The 23,305-nt window shown below is 33.7% G+C and overlaps 2 protein-coding genes and 1 long non-coding RNA gene across 4 annotated transcripts in view; 1 reads left to right on the top strand and 2 right to left on the bottom strand.

The window, feature by feature from the left end:
• The window catches only part of LOC102807261 (protein-glucosylgalactosylhydroxylysine glucosidase-like), a 68,288-nt gene that overhangs the window by 1,393 nt on the left and 43,590 nt on the right, over positions 1-23,305 (top strand). The gene's annotated exons all lie outside the window — the stretch shown is intronic.
• Positions 1,798-2,531, bottom strand: LOC146736171 (uncharacterized). The gene is made up of 2 exons (XR_014930900.1): positions 2,325-2,531; positions 1,798-2,073 (listed from the first exon to the last, which is right to left on the bottom strand). It is a non-coding gene; the product is annotated as an uncharacterized LOC146736171 (long non-coding RNA).
• Positions 5,705-12,251, bottom strand: LOC146736170 (uncharacterized). Its single transcript, XM_085505177.1, has 10 exons — positions 12,038-12,251; positions 11,248-11,367; positions 10,885-11,122; positions 10,139-10,488; positions 9,304-9,558; positions 8,427-8,814; positions 7,442-7,736; positions 6,868-6,983; positions 6,646-6,777; positions 5,705-6,057 (listed from the first exon to the last, which is right to left on the bottom strand). Exons 1-10 carry the CDS (start codon positions 12,137-12,139, stop codon positions 5,705-5,707), a joined length of 2,349 nt encoding a protein of 782 aa, XP_085361303.1. The 5' UTR covers positions 12,140-12,251.

The raw sequence follows: 23,305 nt of genomic DNA, 5'->3' as shown, positions 1-23,305 counted from the left end.
CAACTAACAACATTTTCTAAGTACATGTACGGTGTTTCATAAAATAGATGTATTTTTCTTCCAAAATGTTAAGCGATTATTGCTGGATTACAATGCTTTGTCTTAGGTACTACATCCAAACAAGTGATATGAACTTACAGTCATCTCGCCGCCAACTGACACATCATGTGGAAATGGAGAGACGTTGGCTTGAGTCTAGACTACGGATCACAGATACTTATTTATTTCTGTTTTTTACGGATGTTGGATGACAATTATTTATAAAATCAAACTGGAAACATTTTAAAGTCAAGCATTCCATAGTTTATTTCCAAACAGTAAAAATACATCACATAAAAGTAGCCTAGTTCCGTTGCCAGAAAATGCCAATAAAAAAACTAGAGACGTTTCAAAGTGATAGAATTATTCAAAATAGTTTATTTAGAACAACGAAAAATATATAACGTAAACGTAACTGATATTACAACAAAAATCTAAATAGTCAAAACCTGAAATACACATTACATATTATAAATGCTAATGGAATTTCGATAAGATATATAACATAGACGTAGAGAAATTTATTAGTCGCGATGATAAACGAAAGTAAACGGCGCTGAAAAAAAAACACTAGAGAAATTTATTAGTCAGCATTTAAGTTTATTTTAAAACATGAAAAGTACATAACATAAAGGTAATCGAGTTGCGATGATAAACGAAAGTAAACGGCGCTGAAAAAAAAAACACTAGAGAAATTTATTAGTCAGCATTTAAGTTTATTTTAAAACATGAAAAGTACATAACATAAAGGTAATCGAGTTGCGATGATAAACGATATGGCCGTAAGAGCAACGCATTATCAAGTCGGCAAGTTCAAATATTAACAGCTAGTACGATGGAAAAATGGTTAAGTGGTGTCACAATTACAACAATTCTGGAGGTATAATGAAACACTTAAACACATCCAACTATTGTTTGATCTGTTAATGGAGGATCGAACCAGTCCTATGGATAAGATATATTTTACGTCCAGATTTTACGCCACCACCGGCACTTAGAATAAATATTCACGTCTCTGACGTCATACAGACCTGGATTTGAACCTGTCATTTTATTGTGTTTGACCATGGAGGTATCTCTTTTCTACCTCCATGGTTTGACTGTATACCATTGCGCTGCAGACGCTGTAAACATCTCGAAAAGTGTTCTATATGTAAGTTACACAGGGAATGTATCAGGTATGGTTGATCGACGTTCAATATGAAGCCTTCAAATAAACATTACATAAAGGACAAAATAAACTGTGCTTACGGTACTAACATGGTAATTATAATTTAGCGCACTTGATAATTTTAGTTTATGTACGACCATGGAGGTAGAAAAGAGAAGGAGTCCTCTTTTCTACCTCCATGGTACGACGAAATGTCGGCAATTTAGGGAAAAAATGTATGTGCGGTGAACAGAGATATACCATGGAGATTTATATTTTGAAATCCGTACTTGACGTTCAATAAATATTTTGTATATACTCAACGCCTACGAATGTAGTCTGTACCTTAAAGACCGATTAGTCAATCAAATACAAAAAAATGGATTTCCCCGTGGTTAATAAATACGAAGCATAGTCCGATTATCCGTGGCCTTTGTACACCTTCAATAGCAGTGTAATCTTTGTCGGTGTTTTTATAATAAAAGAAACGCAATTTGTCTGTAAAAACATCGGCAGTTATCACCTTGGACAATAGATGTTAATCGGGTCGGTGTGATGCTTGCTGACATACATCCTGTGGGGTCATGTACTTGGCATACACAAAATAATAGCGCTCAAATGTTGCTCAATCTTTATTAAATAGAATAACAGACTAAATCAGACGGGTATGAACCGGACTTTGGTTTTACAATACAATGTACATTGGATGTTCATTTATTTAGCTCCATGATTGAACAATGTGCTTTGCGGTACGACGCAGGTTACTGTCAGAGTGGACTGCCGCTAAAGCTCGTCAAAAACACAACACAACTGAATCTTTATTAAACACAAACAAGAAAAACATTTTCAGTCCGATGCATTCACTCTGAAATCCCTTCAGTACTCTGTAAATAGAAAGACATGTTATTCACTAACTGTCAATTAAGTTTAGTTTATTCAAGACACAATCGCGTCTCCTGGGAGACGGATATGGTTAAAATAACAATTAAATACATTGAATTCCTAGTCTGTAATGTAATAGCTGACTTCTCACTTACTCACATTTTTTTAATAGTACGTGACGCACGAAAACACATTTTCCGTAATCAAAGTGTACGAACGCAATCTGTACTGTAAAAACCGACTTCTGACTTACGTCTATACTGTACTGGCCAACTTCTCACTTTCGTACTTGACACATGAAAAACAATGTTTGTAGTCATTATGTACGAACGAAGTCTGTACCGAAATGGCCGACTCCTCACTTTTGTACTTGACGCACGAAAACATATTTGTAGTCAATATGTACGAGCGTAGTAAGTACCATGTCCAGTAATGATCGACTTTTCGAGAAAAAAAATGTAAATATGTGTGAACGTAGTATGTACGTAATGACCGACTTCTCCGATGTTTCACTGGCCGACTTCTCCGATGCTCACAGGCCGACTTCTCGCACTGGCCGACTTCTCCGTTGTTTTGCTGGCCGACTTCTCCTGCTGGCCGACTTCTCTTGTTACCAGCCTTCAAGATATGCACAGGTGCCGATCGAAATCCCAATCGGCCACATAAAGGGGCTTTTTCGACGGATTTATTATGTTTGCTCCTACCTATCTAGGATCGACCTGATCGGTAACCTGTTGACGACCTATTCTAACTAAAATATTCGGAAAACTTGTTGTCCTGCGCCAGAAAATCGATGAAAACGGAGGAAATCTCACTATTTACAACGGGAAGCCGCCATCTTGTAAAATTTGACCTGTGACGTCACGCTCTCGCAAATTCTCGCATGCGTCTTATTGGTCGTCCTGTGTCGTCATTGGTACAATAAGTCTTTTTGTAATGTGAAATGAACAGGATTGATGTCAAGAAATGCATAGAGAATAAATAAAACATTTATTTATTAATTAATTTATTTATTTGTAAAGAACATAAACAGAATAGAGATGAAATAAACTTATGTAAATTAAAAAAAAAGTTTTGTATGAATCATCTCTTGGCCATTTGTTTTTATTTGGCAATTGTACACACATTCACTGTTAAAAAGGTTTCAACACAAGATCTCAAATCTCCATGAAAGCATTTTGCAAGTATCATTTGGTTATTCACTTAAAAGTAAGCAATATGAAATTATATGCAATGTAATGAATGGTCAATATACCCTGGGTATATTACCAACTGGGTATGGGAAATCAGATTTGTATATAATAACTCCAATATTGTTAGATGACGTGGATCCAACAATTAACCACATTTCCCTAAAAAGTCTGGTAATGAACCAGGTGAAAAGACTAACAAAGGCATATCATATGTGCTGGCATAGTAAAAAAAAGATGAAATATATGAATATACTATTGATGGTAAGTTTTAATTAGGATTTTAAAGTATAATTTTTTTTATTCATACACAGTATATCAATTTATGATTACATATGTGCAATCAGAACACCCATTAGAAGCTACTGAATTTATTTTTGTATTTCTCTATTTTACCTCAGGTTTGCAAAGAGGTTTGTATAGTGTCATCTTCTTGGCACCAGAGGTTTTGCTTGAATTCACTGATTGGTCTTTCCTAGTAAAAAAGAATGTTTACCAGAATGGTGTTTGTTTAGTTGCCCTAGATGAAGCACATCTTATATATACATAGTAATAATTTGCAATGAGTGTAAATAATATTTACAATTAAAATAAACGTATATGTTGTTGTTATTACATACATGATCTGAAAAAAATGCTTTGGCTCCCAGAAATCAAATAATTTATCCATATGAATTGCAATTTAACTGTTTTTTTTCCATTAGCCTCATTCTAAGTTTGTAAGTTGTAGCTCTACTACCGGTATACTTACAATATTGTAAAAAATAAGTTCTGTTTTGTATTAAACTTTCAAATTTTTTTTCAATCTTTTTGTCTAATATACAAAAATGTTGGAGATGTGAGAGGCTATTTTTCAAGTACAATATTTTTAATTTTGATGGCCACTTGCCATCTAGAAGATAAAGATGTAGCTACATATATCCTGACAGGTACTATATTTTTTCTAGACAAAATGAACAGTAGCGGTATACTATATTTGCTATATTAGGAGCAAATGCACTATATAATGGGAATAAATGCATTAAAATTGGTAACATACCAAATAAAAGTATGAAATTTGTGCTCTTCAATTATACCCAAAACATATATATTAGGGCCAAAATTCACCTCTAATAGAGAAAATATGGCAATATAAAATCATATATATGCTAATCAACTTATGCATTAATCAAAAGATTTATAACTAACAATGTTTTGACCATTAAAAAACATGAGTTCTCCCTGGTACCTGGCTGTGATACTCGCAATGTTTTCATATAGGAGTGTGCCACTAAGAATCAAAATTTTGGACTAAAATTATATCCAAAACTGTCCAAAAAAGTCAACTCAAAATTTTCCTATTTTTGGTAACCCAAAATATTTTTGTTATGAGTCATGTTTCCCTCACTCAACTTAGCAGCTTTGAGTGTACTTCCATTCTTGGCACAGGAATCTCTCAGTGTTTTTTTTAAACAACATATAACATTTTTTAAATGTCTTTTTACTGTAACTTATGTATTTTGAAAAATACCGAATATTTAGCTTTATAAGTACAGAACACAAAACTTGAAAATTAATCTGTTTCTCACATAAAAAAGTTATTTAATTTGTTCTATGCATATATCAATATTTCTAAGCTGTCTCAGTACTACACAGTGTAGTACAGGCAATTCTTATCAAGGTTTACCCCTTACATGAGAGCCAGCATGAAAACAAGTTTGCTGTTGTATATAATTTTGTTCAAATTACAATAAAGTTGCATTACAAGTAACTGACTATGCACAATTATTATAAAACAAGCACTATAGTGTAAATTTTAACATGATGTGTTTGTAAAGGGTAGACCAGTTGGAATTCAGGGGGAGGATGATGGAAAAGCTGAGAAAACTATCCTGAAGGAAAATCAGACTGACTGAAAATAAAAGAACTTCGCAGATTCATGACCCTTTCTGTTAAGAAAAAATTCTCATGAAGATCAAGACAACCCCCCTTGTTTCTAATGGTTCACCCCTATTGGTACCTGTTGAGGTAATACATGTATATAATTGGTTCTATCAGCTGTGGTATTCAAAACGATAGCATGGCTCAGTACAGCTCGTTACATTGTTTAAATTACCATAGTTATCTGAGTACAAAATCCTGATCAAATATATTAAGCCTCCCACTTAGCTATATGAATTTTGACTTTTTCTTACATTCCAAAATTAAATTTAGATGACAGTTTTTACACAATTATTTTACCCTTGTACCTAGACAGTAATGGGTTCTAAAATATCTATTGCCCTCCAACATAGGCCAATTAGTCTAAATTTTTTTTATTTAAATTTGGAAGAAAGTAGGGTATGTATGTATTTGTTGAAATTTTGAACATATGGGTGCAACTTATCATAATTTTCAGATAAAACATAAAGTAAGTGTTTTATGATTTGGCTTCACAATTACATGCTACCACAATAAAGACATACTATATGAATGATGGCAAACACTTCATTTCACTATCTAAAGAAGTGGAATATTTGAGTAATCTTGCTCGTAGTGATTCGGGATTTTTAATTGAAATTTTGTGTTCAAAGTTAGCAAAATCATCATGTTTCCTACCCTCAATTTTATCAAAAAGCCTGTCATGTTTGTATGTTAATATAAACTTTCTGACATCATCTTTGTAAGTCTCTTTTGTGGCTAATGATCTACGAATATGGATGTCAATAACAGATGTGAAATAAGCTTGGTCCATTTTCTTGCCTAGTGAACCAACAAGCTGGCTTGACCTTGCTACTTGTGTGTCTGTGTATTGGCCGTGACTATGTTTAAGATTATCTGTTGAAAGAAATAACATTATACATTAAATCTAGCAGTGAAAACAAAATTAATTAATGCTTGGGTATAGATACACATAACCAGACACCAAATGTGTTCAAATTTACCAAATATACTGTGCAGAAGATGAGAATAACTATCAGTGCCATATATTTCACCTTTACAGATTTTCTAAATATTTTTTGTTGTGTGCTTACAAATCCATTTACCAAAACTGTTATCTTTATTTTTAATTTTTCTAAACCACTGTAGATTCATATATGGTTGTTTAGCAGGAAGAGAAAAATAGTATACTGTATTTATAAATATTGCTTGCAGGGACAAAATTCCATTTCAAGTTAATCAATTAAACAATCAGAATGCCAATAGTATTTTGTTTCAAAAACTTGGGTTGGATCATAAAAAACTTAAGTGGGCCCCCTTCCAATTTTTTGATTTTTTTCTATCTAGATTACAATTGTAGGTGTCCCAATAACAAAAATACATCGTCTGTGCAAATCAACTAACATATCAAATACAATCACAATTCCATGAAAATAATTACATGCTTTTATAGGAGGTGACAGAACAACTTGATGGGATACTAACCTTTGAACTCATTGTTTAAAAATTCATTCACCAAATCCAGTGGGATGTTGTGGCCAGGCCCTCCAGTAAGGTTTGCAGTTCTGTTCCAAGTGACCTCGTGTGCCATTCTATTTGTATACCAGCCATTTACTCCTGTACAAATAGAAGGAAATAACAGACATTGAACTTTAAATCAACAAAACTTTGAATTTCATAGCTTCAGTGACAAGCAAATATAATTACCTGCTAAAAGTCTATGACCCAATATTAGATACTTATTATGGTTACGTTGCCAAAACTCTATCATGTTGATTTTCCACTGTGATAAAATCTCGTTCTGCATCTTTTTGGCACAAATACTTAAGACCATTCCATGCAAGATTTTTTGAATATTCAAACACATGATCACTTTTGTCAGATCTTGCTATTGTCCCTGCAGCCTTGCACTCAGTTGAGCAATACCATGGATCATCTATGGATTAAAAAAAAATACTGATATATTGTCATCTTCTAAAGGTAAACATCTATATAAAATGAAACAACAAAATTCAATGGCCCAATGTTTCTATGGAATATGTAATGCCTCAGCAAATAACAGGCTTTTACCAAATAATTTAGAGCAATTTATTGTCATCTATGAATTCTTTTGTTAAACTTATAACAGAAATATACACTGTAACAATAAACAAGTTATCTGGCATTGGCAAATAAAACATCATCATGGAGTCACCAAATCACTACTACAAACAGTATTCTTGCATGGTTTCAAATTATCCAGAGACATAAAATATTTCACGTGTCAATGTGCCACACTCACAAACAAAGAAAAAACATACTTGTACCTGGTAAGTCTTCTAAACCCTTGCAATCCAAATGAAAGCGTTCACCCTGTAAACACATATTGCCTGATGTACATTTTATGACATCTGTATCTGGACGAGACACTCTGCAACAAAATGATACATACTGAGAGCAATCTGGAGAACACCACCATTCTACATCTGCTGCAGGAAGATTGTCTTCATCAATGTTAATGCAAGTGATGTGATACCATCTTCCAAGAACACATCTAGCAGCAGCCGAACACTCAAGCCATGTATCACAGTCAACACCTGTTAGAAAAAATGTAAATACAAAAGGTAGCAACTTCTAAAATTCATCTGACATCTGCATTTAATAAACTGTGGTGACAGTGTAAAACCATATGCTATACTAATAGTAACATAGATATACATGGTATACTGCAATTTACATGATTGAGAATATTCTGTCATTGTATTTAGATATTTTGATATATGCTATTTTGTTAATTTTGTTAATCAGTTTCAATTTAAAATGCATATTCATGTCGTTTGTACATTATATACCGATAACTGTGATTGGGATCACCATATGTAATCTGTCAATTGCAATACATTGTGGACATTACATTGAATATATGACAGCTACCTAATGTGATCTGTGCCGCAATGGTGTGGAAAGTGTACAATTCACATGCAAAATTGAATGAATCCACCATTGACTAAGATGGAGGGCAGAGCCAAGGTATGTCAGCATTAATTTTGTTTTATAATTGATCTGGAAATCATGAAAATGGGGGGGGGGGCTTATACTTTAGGTGGGGTTATATTCAGACATCTACAGTAATTAAAGTGACGTGCATATTGGATAAAAGCACTGCTTCCATCATTAATATTATAATAAATTATGGAGAAAGTTGAATTTAGATTTAGGTGTCAGTTACTTTTATATACTTTTAAAACTTTCTGTTTCAATTTGTTTGTGGAACATGAAATGTGTACCTTCATCTGGGTCACACACACAGAAGTCCCTTACATCATCATCATCATCTCCATCAGTATCACTAGCTTTGTAAACTGAACACATATCAATTACAGGCCACAGATATGACACTATTCTCTTTGATACATCTTTTAAGTATGCTTCCCTCTGTTCCTCATTGATTGCAGCAGATTCTACTGGAACATCATCAAAATCTTCCAATCCCAGTAGTTTTATTGCTAGCATTGTGACCAAAGACTCAGTGGTAAAATTGATGAGGTTGGTCACTTCATTCATGTTGTCCATGACTTTGGCCTTAACATTTTTATGTTTGAATATGGTACGTATGTTGTACAATGTACCCCTTGCAGCTGCACTCTTAGGTAGGTACATGGTATCCATTAAATCCTTGAATAAATATGGAGAGAAGATGTGAAGACATAGTCAAGTGATATATTTAACTGTACAGAAAAGGGGGTGGACCAGTAGAAACTGGGTGGCAATGGGGGGGGGGCACTGCACAGAGTTTTATTTTTTCACTTGCAGTGTTTCAATTTGATTAAGCTGAGAATTAATCTTTGTGAATTGTTTAGGATTTTTTTCAAAACAACACACACACCCCCATCCCTATTCCCATAAATTCTAATGGTTAAATCAAAATTAGTAAATCATAGTAATTGAAACCAGCAAGTTCTGTTTTTGTTCTGTAAACCTTTGGTTTCTGTCATATGAAATTGTTAATGAGTTTTGCATAAAATAGTGACAGTGGTCAAATCATTGTCTACAAAATATCATGCAGATAGCTTTGTGAGAATAATATTTCACTCATGTATTTTATTTGTCTCAATATCAGGTTAAAATAACCTTAAAAATATGAACTGAATAAAACTTTTGTACCTGCAATATTATGCCTCGTTTATGGAATTCCTGGGGTATTGGCTCCAGTCCAGCTAGCCTATTAATAGGATTTTCACTGGCAGCCATGGATATCCGAGCTTCGACCATCCTTTCCACTGACAATTGATCACCATTAACAGGAATTATAAAAGGTCTCCCATCAGGCTGAATGGGTACATATTTTTTGAGGTGTTTCATGATTGCTAGTACACCTTTTGCACTCCCAGGATTTTCTTGGACAACTCCCAAGTTAATCTACAATGGAAACAGTTATATTACAAAAAAATTAAAAAAAGGCATTTACTCTGATTTACTACAAATATAAGACTGATGGGAATGCTAACTTGTATTAGTAATGAGGAGTGGTACACAATGTACCGGTAGTAGAAAAAAGGAAACAAAGAATGTATATAGAAATTCCCAATATTTTTCATGAAAAATTAACCCTTTTCAACTAGCTTCCAACGAGCTACATGTTTTCAAAACCATAATTTTCAAACATTTCACAGAATTAATTAACACAAATGGCCAACATTGTTAGCATTGATTTACATTATTAAACACTGTAGAAAAAATATAAAAGTGTTATTTCCTTGGAAAAAAAGTATTGTTACTTTATATTTCACTGTCATCCATACCCATTAAAGCGGAGAATCATCACCCGCGCATGATTCAGATGGTCATACCGTGTCATTGTTCACAAATAAGCATCTACCCAAGAATATTTGTGTTGTTATTGTTGCTTGGGACTCGATTCTCGCGTGTGTGCAGATGACAACCCTCCCGATTTAAACTTACGGTAAAAATTAAAATAATATGCAGAAATCAGACTTACAACTTTACTTTTCTGTTTAGACACATCTGAATGCTGATGATTGATATGCTCAACAATGTAATCTGAATATGTTTCTCTGAAGTGTGGAAGATGTTTGCAAATAATACGGGATACTACTACTTCCATTCTGTTTTGAAGCCTTTCCCAATCACCTTGTGATGGTAGGAAAGACTTCAATGGAATACTAGTTGCTTCTTTTCTTGTACTGTCATCAAGATGCATCGATGGAATTCTATTTTCTGTTGCGAAGCACATAGCCCACATCAAAAATTTATTTTGCTTGGTGGTAGTGTGGTAGCGTGATAAGCTCAGCTTCTGTACATTATCCCAGCAGAGACTATAACCATGACCTTTCATGTGAAATAAATAAAATGAGATAATGTAAATGAACAATAACATTGAAAACAATGCATAATAGGTTGTAGAATTCTGTTTTTTTGATAACATATTTATAACCTAAGTTTTCAAAATAAGGCTAGATGCTGGACTTCAATTTAATTAGAAGTTTGTTAATGGTTAAAGGGGAGCCTGTCAATCCCTGGGATTGCACTATGGAATTGTGGGTCACCACTTGTGTAAACTGTGTCTTTTGTTTTATTGTGCTTTTAATTCAATAGGTATACATAATGCTCATTTAAAAGAATTTCATATAATACCACCCACTCCTGTGCAGTGCGAACAATATTTGCATAGTTATGGCATACTTTTTATGGTTATAGATATGACATATTAAATATATGGCTTACATGGAACATCATCATTCAAAGGATTAATACCAAGGGTATCATCACCACAATCAGGCCCAAATAATGCTCGTCTAGTTTCTCCTTCCTTCTCTGCAGATCCATCACTGTCATTATTTTCTTCAGATGAAAAGACAGGTTCATCAGTGTCAGTAGAATTTTCATCACTGCTTGAAGGTAAATCATCTGGTATTTGAATTGTGGTATCATCAAAGTTTTCAGATGTGCTTCCAAGTTTTTCCTGTTGAATCATGGGAATATTATGTGTGGTTCTGTTAGAGATGCACAGTCATGCACTTTTAATAGTGCAAAACAGAATAGGAATATGTTTTACAAATGAAAATGAAATACAAATGAAATACTGACCTCTAACTTGTTCTTCATCTCACTAATTTCCTTATCAAAGCCCTTTCTAAGCCTGTCAACTGTCCCACGTGTGCCATTCACACCTAGACAAATTCCAACTTGTTGGAAACACTTGAAAAGCTACAGAATAAATAAATTACATGTACTACTGCACCAGATATTCTAGCTCCCACTGGCTGTTGCACACAAATTTGGGTATTACTTCAGATGATACATTGATGTGAAAAAATACAGGTGTAAACACAGTTTCACTGTGAAATTAATTAAAAGATTTAGAAAAGTTTAAACTTTAAAAGAAAAAAAAATGGAAAAAGTAAATGAAACAATAAAAGAAAAAAATTCTCAAAATACCATGTGACGGTGCTATATTAGGCTAATAATACAAGGAACTTATAATACATCACTATAAATTATTTTAGATTATGGGTATTTTTGTACGAGTGTTTTTTCAATTTAGGGTCTATATATATGCCGGGTACACTCCACCTCTAAATCAGCCACTAAAGATTTCATTGGAACAAAATTTTGCATAGAGCTTAGATGAACAGAAAGACAGTGAATCCCATTCCATTGATATTTTTACATAAAAAATTTATAGAACTGTATAACAGACAATTAGGTCTATTTTAAAATTAATTCAGAAAAATGACCATGATTTAAGATTTTAGGTTGACCTTTTACAGATTTCTTTTAAATTTACATTATATATTCATGAAGTAAACAATACATGATACTGGTACATTTTGTATGTGCAAGCTGATTCACTGCTAAATCCCTGTATGATACATACCTTCTGGCTACAACCACTTTTATACATCTGGACAGAATTAAATGCCTGTATCATACTAAACTTTCTTCTCTTTCTTAAGTGCAGAATCACAGACATTAGCATACCATAAGCTGGTGTCAGTTTTCCATATTTATCATTAGACTGACTAAAATAGATTAAATAAAAATTATTTCACATATGAGCATAATTATCAGTGGTACATGTAATTAACGTACACCCAAACATGATGACCATAAATCTAAAGATACCATTTTTCCTCTACTTGTGGCAATGTGAGCTCACATAAATGATTTTGTCTTAGACAATTTTAATTAACTTAATTCCAATATGAAAAAAAACAGTACTATACTATAAAGTTTACTCACATGTCTGCTTGATTGGCACACAACTGTGTTGTTAAAGCTGATCGAATAACAGCACTTAGAAGAGGTAGACCCTCATTGATTTGCTTCACTACTGTGTTCCAACGAAATACCTCACAATTTTCTCTTGTCAAGAATAGAGGTTCACTAGATTTGATAAAACTAGACATTTCCTTTCTAACCTACAGATGTATAACATTTAAAACATTTTACAGCATAGGCAAAATAAAGTACTTGTCCTGGTATTTTAAGCCATGACTCTTCTATATTACGAAATAAGTTTGGTGGTCTTTAATACCAGTGGGCACCCATTTTCTAGTGATTTTTTCTAAACATATCGAAATAGCGAGAGGGGGGGGGGGTATACCTACTATACAGCCTTATATGGTTGTGACCCCAATTATTTGCAAATTTAAACAGGGATATTTAAAAAGTGCTACAAATATTGTGGAACACTTCATTTTCACTGCAATTTTATTTTTGCTGAAGGTGTTTTTCCGCTAAAATAAATTCCAGTGAAGTTTTTTCCTATACTTTACATTGTGGCTTGATACAATACAGTGAAAATTAGGTCCACACATAATGCCTGTAAACTGTTTTCAGTGAAAATAAATTCCAGTGAAAATAAAGTATTTTACAGTATACAGTTCAATACAAGCATTCAAACAAGTTGGTGAATATTTTAAAATTCATGTCACGTTTTACAATTAAATGGTTGAGAAAAAGAGACCTTACTTTGTTGCTCACTACAGTCAAGAGATGTCTTCTGGCTCGTGCACTTTGTTTGAGCAAAATATTGATTGCTGACTTATAATCATATCGCTGCACTGCATGTACAACTCTATTTAGAAATGATGATACATTCTGCAAAAGAAATACTGCGAGTAATATTTTTCCAGAAAGATATTGTCATGAATCATAAAAATAATTACTTATAAAAAGTTATAATTTTCTGGATTTATAATATAACATAATAGTACTTCTAAATTATATTACTTGTTATCTACTAGCATAATATGTTAGTTTACTCACCTTTGCTTTGTTATTCCCCTTTAATGGAGAATTTTCTTTGTTCTCCACACGTATCCTCTTTTCTGATCTAGGGGTTTTACTTGGTGTGTTTCTTTTTCTTTTATGAAGGTATGTTCCCTTTACATATCTTTTATCAAAACTTATTTCAGCCTCTTGGCTCTCTCTTTTCTTTTTCCTAGCTTTTTCTAACAGTAAAAAACAGCAATTGCACAGGTACTTGTTGACATGGCAACCCTTTTTCCATGGTGTCAAAGTAAAACAAACTTCGAGAGCCTCGCCCACACTCTCTATTTTACCTAACTGTTTGAACAGTGACTGTCGTTTATAGCCCTTTGCCTTCACTTCAAAAGGCTGATTACAATTTATACATGAAGACTCCATCATTCAGAAATCAGAAAAATCATAGCAAGGAAAAAATACCCCTTAACTTTGAGTTTTTAATTTACATAAGTTTATTTCATCTCTATTCTGTTTATGTTCTTTACAAATAAATAAATTAATTAATAAATAAATGTTTTATTTATTCTCTATGCATTTCTTGACATCAATCCTGTTCATTTCACATTACAAAAAGACTTATTGTACCAATGACGACACAGGACGACCAATAAGACGCATGCGAGAATTTGCGAGAGCGTGACGTCACAGGTCAAATTTTACAAGATGGCGGCTTCCCGTTGTAAATAGTGAGATTTCCTCCGTTTTCATCGATTTTCTGGCGCAGGACAACAAGTTTTCCGAATATTTTAGTTAGAATAGGTCGTCAACAGGTTACCGATCAGGTCGATTTTAGATAGGTAGGAGCAAACATAATAAATCCGTCGAAAAAGCCCCTTTATGTGGCCGATTGGGATTTCGATCGGCACCTGTGCATATCTTGAAGGCTTCGTGCTGTAGCTCCACGGTTCCCCCCTAACCCGAAGACCGGGAATCGTGAGCTACAGAACTGCAGCTAAGGTCGTGGCCGAGTTGTAACTCAAAATCTAAACAAAGTCATCAATCAGTGAGTATTATGACAAGCAAAACAAAACATCAAGACGCGGAGAAGAGGTCAGCACAAAACTAATAGGTCAAAAGACAAAGCTGTCTCGCACTACCTAGGAAAACTTGTGAATGTTCGAAGTACAGGTACCCATTGGACAAAAGATACATGGAAGTTTAGCAAACGATCTCCCCGACCCAGTGCAATGTATCCGGTTAGAATCAAAGCTCACGTGTCCCTTATTTGAGCACCGTACCGGTGATTTGAGGGACCAAATTCTGCCGTAAATTCGCCCTTGGATTAAAAAAATATAATGGGATTTAAGAAAATAAAATGGGACTTTTAAGGTGTATTTTGGCGTCATTTTTCGGACATTTCAATCAATCCTGCCGGCTAAAATAGAGTCTAAGTTTTACCGTAGTCATTGACGTCTGTCTATTCAAGAGTACACGTGTATGATTTTTATCGTGACTAGCGTGAGCGGGTAAGCTTCCTTTCGAGAATGAGCTGTTATCACTGTGAACAATGTTAAATTATTCTTCAGATGACCAGTTTATTTTTTAAAAACAACTAATTTTTTTATTTAAAAAAAATCATGCCGTTTTCGCATCATCCAGCTTTTTGATTGGTTAATTAGCGATTTGACCTATTTGACCTAAGAGAACATGGCGGATATCCTACAGCATCAAACGTTTATACGAGACCGGACTCATTCGCTTACGATGAAACTAAGTTGACTTTTATTTGTATTTCATAACCATTCAACAAATTTATTTTGTGTACATTATTATAATCACTACTGAGTACAGTAATAATCAACAATTCAGAAACGCAGCATGCCGAGATTTTTGTGTTCGTTTTTATTTGAAACTTCGTTTATTTAGAATATATTTTCGTTACCAATAAAATAAAAATCTCTCAGTCAATCAGAAACCCGGATTCATGCCTTTGAGGAAGGTCCCGTTTGAACGCTCACATCGGTTTTTTTTTCGTTTGGGGGAAAACTAAAACTGGTCGCAATTTTCGAATAAGAATGAGTCGGCAATTTTTAGTGGAGTCGAAAATTTGGAGGTAAATAAAACACCGAAACCCGGCAAATAAATAGGCGGTCAAATTTTTAGAGGGGTCGAAATTTTGGAGTTTTCGCGGTGTTAATTATTCCATTTCAATGAAACTTAGTACAAAGATGCTCTAGGACAATGTACAAACCTAATTAGTTTGGGGTAAAAATCTGTTCATATTAATTCCCTAATAAGCATAATAATTCATAATTTTTTGGTTCTGTTACATTGCGCAGACCTCATTAGTTTTACACTCAAATCTGGTCATATTAATTTTCTGATTTGCATAATTAGTTTTCAGCTAAGTAATTTCGAATTATATTTAATGTGTCTCCAATACTCTCAGCACATGGGAGTTCTTTCTAAGCTTTCTTTGATTTTTATTGTATTTAGCTCCGCCTTCGACTTTGTCGAGCAGAGCTTATCATATGAGTGATTGTCTGTTGTATATGTCAATGATTTACTTTTTCAACTTCTTCTTGGAAACTACAAGTTTGAATGCTTTGATAATTGATATATATGTACCAATCACAGACAGGAAAAGACAAAGAATTTTCGGATTAACACCTCTGTTTTCCCTCACGCTAACGAAAAAATCTTTTTACTGTGCTGTGTCTTTTGTATTCTACGAAGAACTACACATACATTTCGGATGAGTACTCTTTGTGACTGTGATAACATTCAGAATCGAGAATCGTCATTTATCGTTTTCACTGTTGTCATGAAAGTAAGCTTGGGTCCCAAAATATAAAGTGATGACAATTATCATTTTCATAAAATTATTATAAGTCATTATTTTAAAATACATTATATTATAAAAATACTACCAAATGAATTTTTAGTATACTACTGTGCGTACTTATGACGGTTGTATGTGATTTGGGGGCTTATTAGAGTAAATTTTATCGTTTTGCTTTCGCGTCACTGTATCAGCCATTTTGTTTAAAGTCTTAACAGTTTTTTTGTAGACCCCGTAAAAATCGTTGAAAATGTATTCAACATTTTCCGCCAGTTTCTTAAAATGCCTGTTTAATTGTTCTTGTCTGTCCTTGTTTCAGTTTTTTGGCAATTTTTTCATGTTGCAATATTCAGCGTGCCGTTTAAATGCGGTTTTAGTCAACGCTACAATTTTTGAACACATTGAACTGTCGGTACAACTTTCTAGCAGTCTCTTCGCCAAATCAATTTTTCGAACCTTTTTTAACCGTTCTTAATTTCATTGGAACTGCCTGTTGTTGCATATTTGGCCAACTTACATGCAATTTGTAGAGCATGGGCGGGTCATTTCAGTTATCTTATCGCATATTTTGTTTATTTCCAACAAAATGTATGTGCTGTCATGGCTCCTCATTAAAACTTTCGCATGGCTGAAATATAAACACTTGTATGGTTTCTTTGACGTCTTTTTTTCTGATCATGTTTTGTTTTTTATTTCAGTTTTCTGCCGATCATATTTTTTAGAAACGAAAATGCCATACAAGACAGGCAAATTTGTATTGAGAGTTTAAACTGAGCGACAGGTTTTGTCAGGATTCACTGGAACAACTTACACTTTAGTATTAGGTACTGAAAGTATCGACAGAGACACAATAAAATGGCCTGCAGTTGTTGATTGCAATAAACTCTGCGAAAAATGACGTCATATTTGCGTGATTTCCTGTCTACATTTTATGTTAATGATTTATCACAGATTAGTATGTCTTTTGTTTCAAATATTTACCCGCGACACGCATCCAATGAAAAGAACATGGTTTGTTTCCTAACCGTCTTTTTTAGTAACCGTGCCTAACTAGACGATTTTGGCTAAAATAGCGCTTCACTGCCTTTTTACACTAGTTTTCATGCACAGAACTTGATATATTTCTTTTTACAATTTAAGTTGCTGTTTGATCACATGTTTTAGTGAAATATTGTTTAGTGAGTGAAATATTAATATCATACATAATTCAATTTCTGGAACAGCAGAAACTAAAACATATGAATGTTAATAAATTTAAACTATAAATTTAGTTTTGTTTATGTTAATCTTTAAGTTCTATTTCTGGCAGTAATTTTGAATGGTTGTTTTGTTGATGTTGTGTGTGTACGTACACATTCAACAGATGATTTGTGTCATAAAACTATTGCAACCATCATTGGTGTGTAATTGTCACAGTTTGAGTGTTGAGTGTTACCTTAAAATCATAGGAGTCATTTTTTAAACATTTAAATATTCCCTGAGGCCTAAATTAGTCTAATTTAGGTTTTTCGTGGTCACTGTGAGTGAGTAAGTGAGTGGCCTAATAACAGCAGATGGATTTTAAATATGCAAATTGTATGCAAATGAAAGAGTCTTTGTCATTGGTAGGACCTAAATATGGCTTGGATGAAAAAAAAAATCAACAGGTGGCTTGGGACGGGGCCAGGGGAGGACATTGACATCTCTGACCTTTGACCTTTCAGAAGAAATGTAACCCGATAGCCTCATGCTAGAAGCGATCCATTTATTACTGCAATTTGTTGTCATACATACCTATGTAGTTTGATGGTCCCTAACGTATCTGTATTTGTCTCAGCAAATGTGCATGGATATTGGTGTAAAATACAGAACATGAATATTTGCATACATAACGAGTTCATTAAATATGCTAAGTATAGCAGCAGTACTATAGTACCAACTCTTTCAGTCGGCCTTAAATGTCACGGACCACGTGACTTGCATAACAACGGCGGCTGCATCTTTGTTTGGGGGAAAACAACATGCTTACTACCCGTTTACCTTAAATTTCATACGCAAAATGAGCTATGATTATGAAGACAGTTTATCAGAAACTGTCGAAGCACACTATAAATCAAAATTAGAGGTAGTTGGCTTGGAGAAGTGTCCAAACAAGTTTTCGGCAAATGATTGTGTCATTACCTCATCAAATTTCCACGCAAGTAAAATATATTTATACCGCAAAGCAACTTGCGCTAGTCTCAAGTCTCGATCAGTGCATGCTATTCATGACACAGCACAGTAAAGAGAGATCGTGAAATTCTTAAAATTGAACATGTCCTCAAAAATCCCTTAATATTTTTTGTTGCCATTTAAATACTTATTGTCAACTTTTGTCCTTCACAAAATAGATTCGTGTAATACCTACTGCTTTTTGCACAAATTTTGAATATTAAACAAACAATTGTGAAATCAAAGAAAAATGCAGGTAATACTAGATTTTTTTGCGCAAATTTTGCTGGGAAATGGCAACAGACAATGGGTTATTAAATGACTGCTTTATAATATAATATTGAAATATTATAAATATGTATTAATTGTGTGATTTTTATTGTATTTAGCTCCGCCTTCGACTTTGTCGAGCAGAGCTTATCATATGAGTGATTGTCTGTTGTATATGTCAATGATTTACTTTTTCAACTTCTTCTTGGAAACTACAAGTTTGAATGCTTTGATAATTGATATATATGTACCAATCACAGACAGGAAAAGACAAAGAATTTTCGGATTAACACCTCTGTTTTCCCTCACGCTAACGAAAAAATCTTTTTACTGTGCTGTGTCTTTTGTATTCTACGAAGAACTACACATACATTTCGGATGAGTACTCTTTGTGACTGTGATAACATTCAGAATCGAGAATCGTCATTTATCGTTTTCACTGTTGTCATGAAAGTAAGCTTGGGTCCCAAAATATAAAGTGATGACAATTATCATTTTCATAAAATTATTATAAGTCATTATTTTAAAATACATTATATTATAAAAATACTACCAAAAGAATTTTTAGTATACTACTGTGCGTACTTATGACGGTTGTATGTGATTTGGGGGCTTATTAGAGTAAATTTTATCGTTTTGCTTTCGCGTCACTGTATCAGCCATTTTGTTTAAAGTCTTAACAGTTTTTTTGTAGACCCCGTAAAAATCGTTGAAAATGTATTCAACATTTTCCGCCAGTTTCTTAAAATGCCTGTTTAATTGTTCTTGTCTGTCCTTGTTTCAGTTTTTTGGCAATTTTTTCATGTTGCAATATTCAGCGTGCCGTTTAAATGCGGTTTTAGTCAACGCTACAATTTTTGAACACATTGAACTGTCGGTACAACTTTCTAGCAGTCTCTTCGCCAAATCAATTTTTCGAACCTTTTTTAACCGTTCTTAATTTCATTGGAACTGCCTGTTGTTGCATATTTGGCCAACTTACATGCAATTTGTAGAGCATGGGCGGGTCATTTCAGTTATCTTATCGCATATTTTGTTTATTTCCAACAAAATGTATGTGCTGTCATGGCTCCTCATTAAAACTTTCGCATGGCTGAAATATAAACACTTGTATGGTTTCTTTGACGTCTTTTTTTCTGATCATGTTTTGTTTTTTATTTCAGTTTTCTGCCGATCATATTTTTTAGAAACGAAAATGCCATACAAGACAGGCAAATTTGTATTGAGAGTTTAAACTGAGCGACAGGTTTTGTCAGGATTCACTGGAACAACTTACACTTTAGTATTAGGTACTGAAAGTATCGACAGAGACACAATAAAATGGCCTGCAGTTGTTGATTGCAATAAACTCTGCGAAAAATGACGTCATATTTGCGTGATTTCCTGTCTACATTTTATGTTAATGATTTATCACAGATTAGTATGTCTTTTGTTTCAAATATTTACCCGCGACACGCATCCAATGAAAAGAACATGGTTTGTTTCCTAACCGTCTTTTTTAGTAACCGTGCCTAACTAGACGATTTTGGCTAAAATAGCGCTTCACTGCCTTTTTACACTAGTTTTCATGCACAGAACTTGATATATTTCTTTTTACAATTTAAGTTGCTGTTTGATCACATGTTTTAGTGAAATATTGTTTAGTGAGTGAAATATTAATATCATACATAATTCAATTTCTGGAACAGCAGAAACTAAAACATATGAATGTTAATAAATTTAAACTATAAATTTAGTTTTGTTTATGTTAATCTTTAAGTTCTATTTCTGGCAGTAATTTTGAATGGTTGTTTTGTTGATGTTGTGTGTGTACGTACACATTCAACAGATGATTTGTGTCATAAAACTATTGCAACCATCATTGGTGTGTAATTGTCACAGTTTGAGTGTTGAGTGTTACCTTAAAATCATAGGAGTCATTTTTTAAACATTTAAATATTCCCTGAGGCCTAAATTAGTCTAATTTAGGTTTTTCGTGGTCACTGTGAGTGAGTAAGTGAGTGGCCTAATAACAGCAGATGGATTTTAAATATGCAAATTGTATGCAAATGAAAGAGTCTTTGTCATTGGTAGGACCTAAATATGGCTTGGATGAAAAAAAAAATCAACAGGTGGCTTGGGACGGGGCCAGGGGAGGACATTGACATCTCTGACCTTTGACCTTTCAGAAGAAATGTAACCCGATAGCCTCATGCTAGAAGCGATCCATTTATTACTGCAATTTGTTGTCATACATACCTATGTAGTTTGATGGTCCCTAACGTATCTGTATTTGTCTCAGCAAATGTGCATGGATATTGGTGTAAAATACAGAACATGAATATTTGCATACATAACGAGTTCATTAAATATGCTAAGTATAGCAGCAGTACTATAGTACCAACTCTTTCAGTCGGCCTTAAATGTCACGGACCACGTGACTTGCATAACAACGGCGGCTGCATCTTTGTTTGGGGGAAAACAACATGCTTACTACCCGTTTACCTTAAATTTCATACGCAAAATGAGCTATGATTATGAAGACAGTTTATCAGAAACTGTCGAAGCACACTATAAATCAAAATTAGAGGTAGTTGGCTTGGAGAAGTGTCCAAACAAGTTTTCGGCAAATGATTGTGTCATTACCTCATCAAATTTCCACGCAAGTAAAATATATTTATACCGCAAAGCAACTTGCGCTAGTCTCAAGTCTCGATCAGTGCATGCTATTCATGACACAGCACAGTAAAGAGAGATCGTGAAATTCTTAAAATTGAACATGTCCTCAAAAATCCCTTAATATTTTTTGTTGCCATTTAAATACTTATTGTCAACTTTTGTCCTTCACAAAATAGATTCGTGTAATACCTACTGCTTTTTGCACAAATTTTGAATATTAAACAAACAATTGTGAAATCAAAGAAAAATGCAGGTAATACTAGATTTTTTTGCGCAAATTTTGCTGGGAAATGGCAACAGACAATGGGTTATTAAATGACTGCTTTATAATATAATATTGAAATATTATAAATATGTATTAATTGTGTGATTTTTATTGTATTTAGCTCCGCCTTCGACTTTGTCGAGCAGAGCTTATCATATGAGTGATTGTCTGTTGTATATGTCAATGATTTACTTTTTCAACTTCTTCTTGGAAACTACAAGTTTGAATGCTTTGATAATTGATATATATGTACCAATCACAGACAGGAAAAGACAAAGAATTTTCGGATTAACACCTCTGTTTTCCCTCACGCTAACGAAAAAATCTTTTTACTGTGCTGTGTCTTTTGTATTCTACGAAGAACTACACATACATTTCGGATGAGTACTCTTTGTGACTGTGATAACATTCAGAATCGAGAATCGTCATTTATCGTTTTCACTGTTGTCATGAAAGTAAGCTTGGGTCCCAAAATATAAAGTGATGACAATTATCATTTTCATAAAATTATTATAAGTCATTATTTTAAAATACATTATATTATAAAAATACTACCAAAAGAATTTTTAGTATACTACTGTGCGTACTTATGACGGTTGTATGTGATTTGGGGGCTTATTAGAGTAAATTTTATCGTTTTGCTTTCGCGTCACTGTATCAGCCATTTTGTTTAAAGTCTTAACAGTTTTTTTGTAGACCCCGTAAAAATCGTTGAAAATGTATTCAACATTTTCCGCCAGTTTCTTAAAATGCCTGTTTAATTGTTCTTGTCTGTCCTTGTTTCAGTTTTTTGTCAATTTTTTCATGTTGCAATATTCAGCGTGCCGTTTAAATGCGGTTTTAGTCAACGCTACAATTTTTGAACACATTGAACTGTCGGTACAACTTTCTAGCAGTCTCTTCGCCAAATCAATTTTTCGAACCTTTTTTAACCGTTCTTAATTTCATTGGAACTGCCTGTTGTTGCATATTTGGCCAACTTACATGCAATTTGTAGAGCATGGGCGGGTCATTTCAGTTATCTTATCGCATATTTTGTTTATTTCCAACAAAATGTATGTGCTGTCATGGCTCCTCATTAAAACTTTCGCATGGCTGAAATATAAACACTTGTATGGTTTCTTTGACGTCTTTTTTTCTGATCATGTTTTGTTTTTTATTTCAGTTTTCTGCCGATCATATTTTTTAGAAACGAAAATGCCATACAAGACAGGCAAATTTGTATTGAGAGTTTAAACTGAGCGACAGGTTTTGTCAGGATTCACTGGAACAACTTACACTTTAGTATTAGGTACTGAAAGTATCGACAGAGACACAATAAAATGGCCTGCAGTTGTTGATTGCAATAAACTCTGCGAAAAATGACGTCATATTTGCGTGATTTCCTGTCTACATTTTATGTTAATGATTTATCACAGATTAGTATGTCTTTTGTTTCAAATATTTACCCGCGACACGCATCCAATGAAAAGAACATGGTTTGTTTCCTAACCGTCTTTTTTAGTAACCGTGCCTAACTAGACGATTTTGGCTAAAATAGCGCTTCACTGCCTTTTTACACTAGTTTTCATGCACAGAACTTGATATATTTCTTTTTACAATTTAAGTTGCTGTTTGATCACATGTTTTAGTGAAATATTGTTTAGTGAGTGAAATATTAATACCATACATAATTCAATTTCTGGAACAGCAGAAACTAAAACATATGA

Source organism: Saccoglossus kowalevskii, chromosome 11 (assembly GCF_978046115.1).
Source record: "Saccoglossus kowalevskii chromosome 11, keSacKowa6.1, whole genome shotgun sequence".
In the NCBI taxonomy this organism is placed as follows: domain Eukaryota; kingdom Metazoa; phylum Hemichordata; class Enteropneusta; family Harrimaniidae; genus Saccoglossus; species Saccoglossus kowalevskii.
The sequence above is the reverse complement of the archived record's forward strand: the minus strand, read 5'-3'. Positions and strand labels throughout refer to the sequence as shown.

Coding starts and splice junctions, on each gene's coding strand:
- LOC146736170 (XM_085505177.1), bottom strand. CDS start 12,139: ATGCTAATGTCTGTGATTCTGCACTTAAGAAAGAGAAGAAAGTTTAGT. Junction 11,123..11,247: donor AGATGAAGAACAAGTTAGAG/GTCAGTATTTCA, acceptor ATGATTCAACAG/GAAAAACTTGGAAGCACATC. Junction 6,778..6,867: donor GGGTCATAGACTTTTAGCAG/GTAATTATATTT, acceptor CTATTTGTACAG/GAGTAAATGGCTGGTATACA.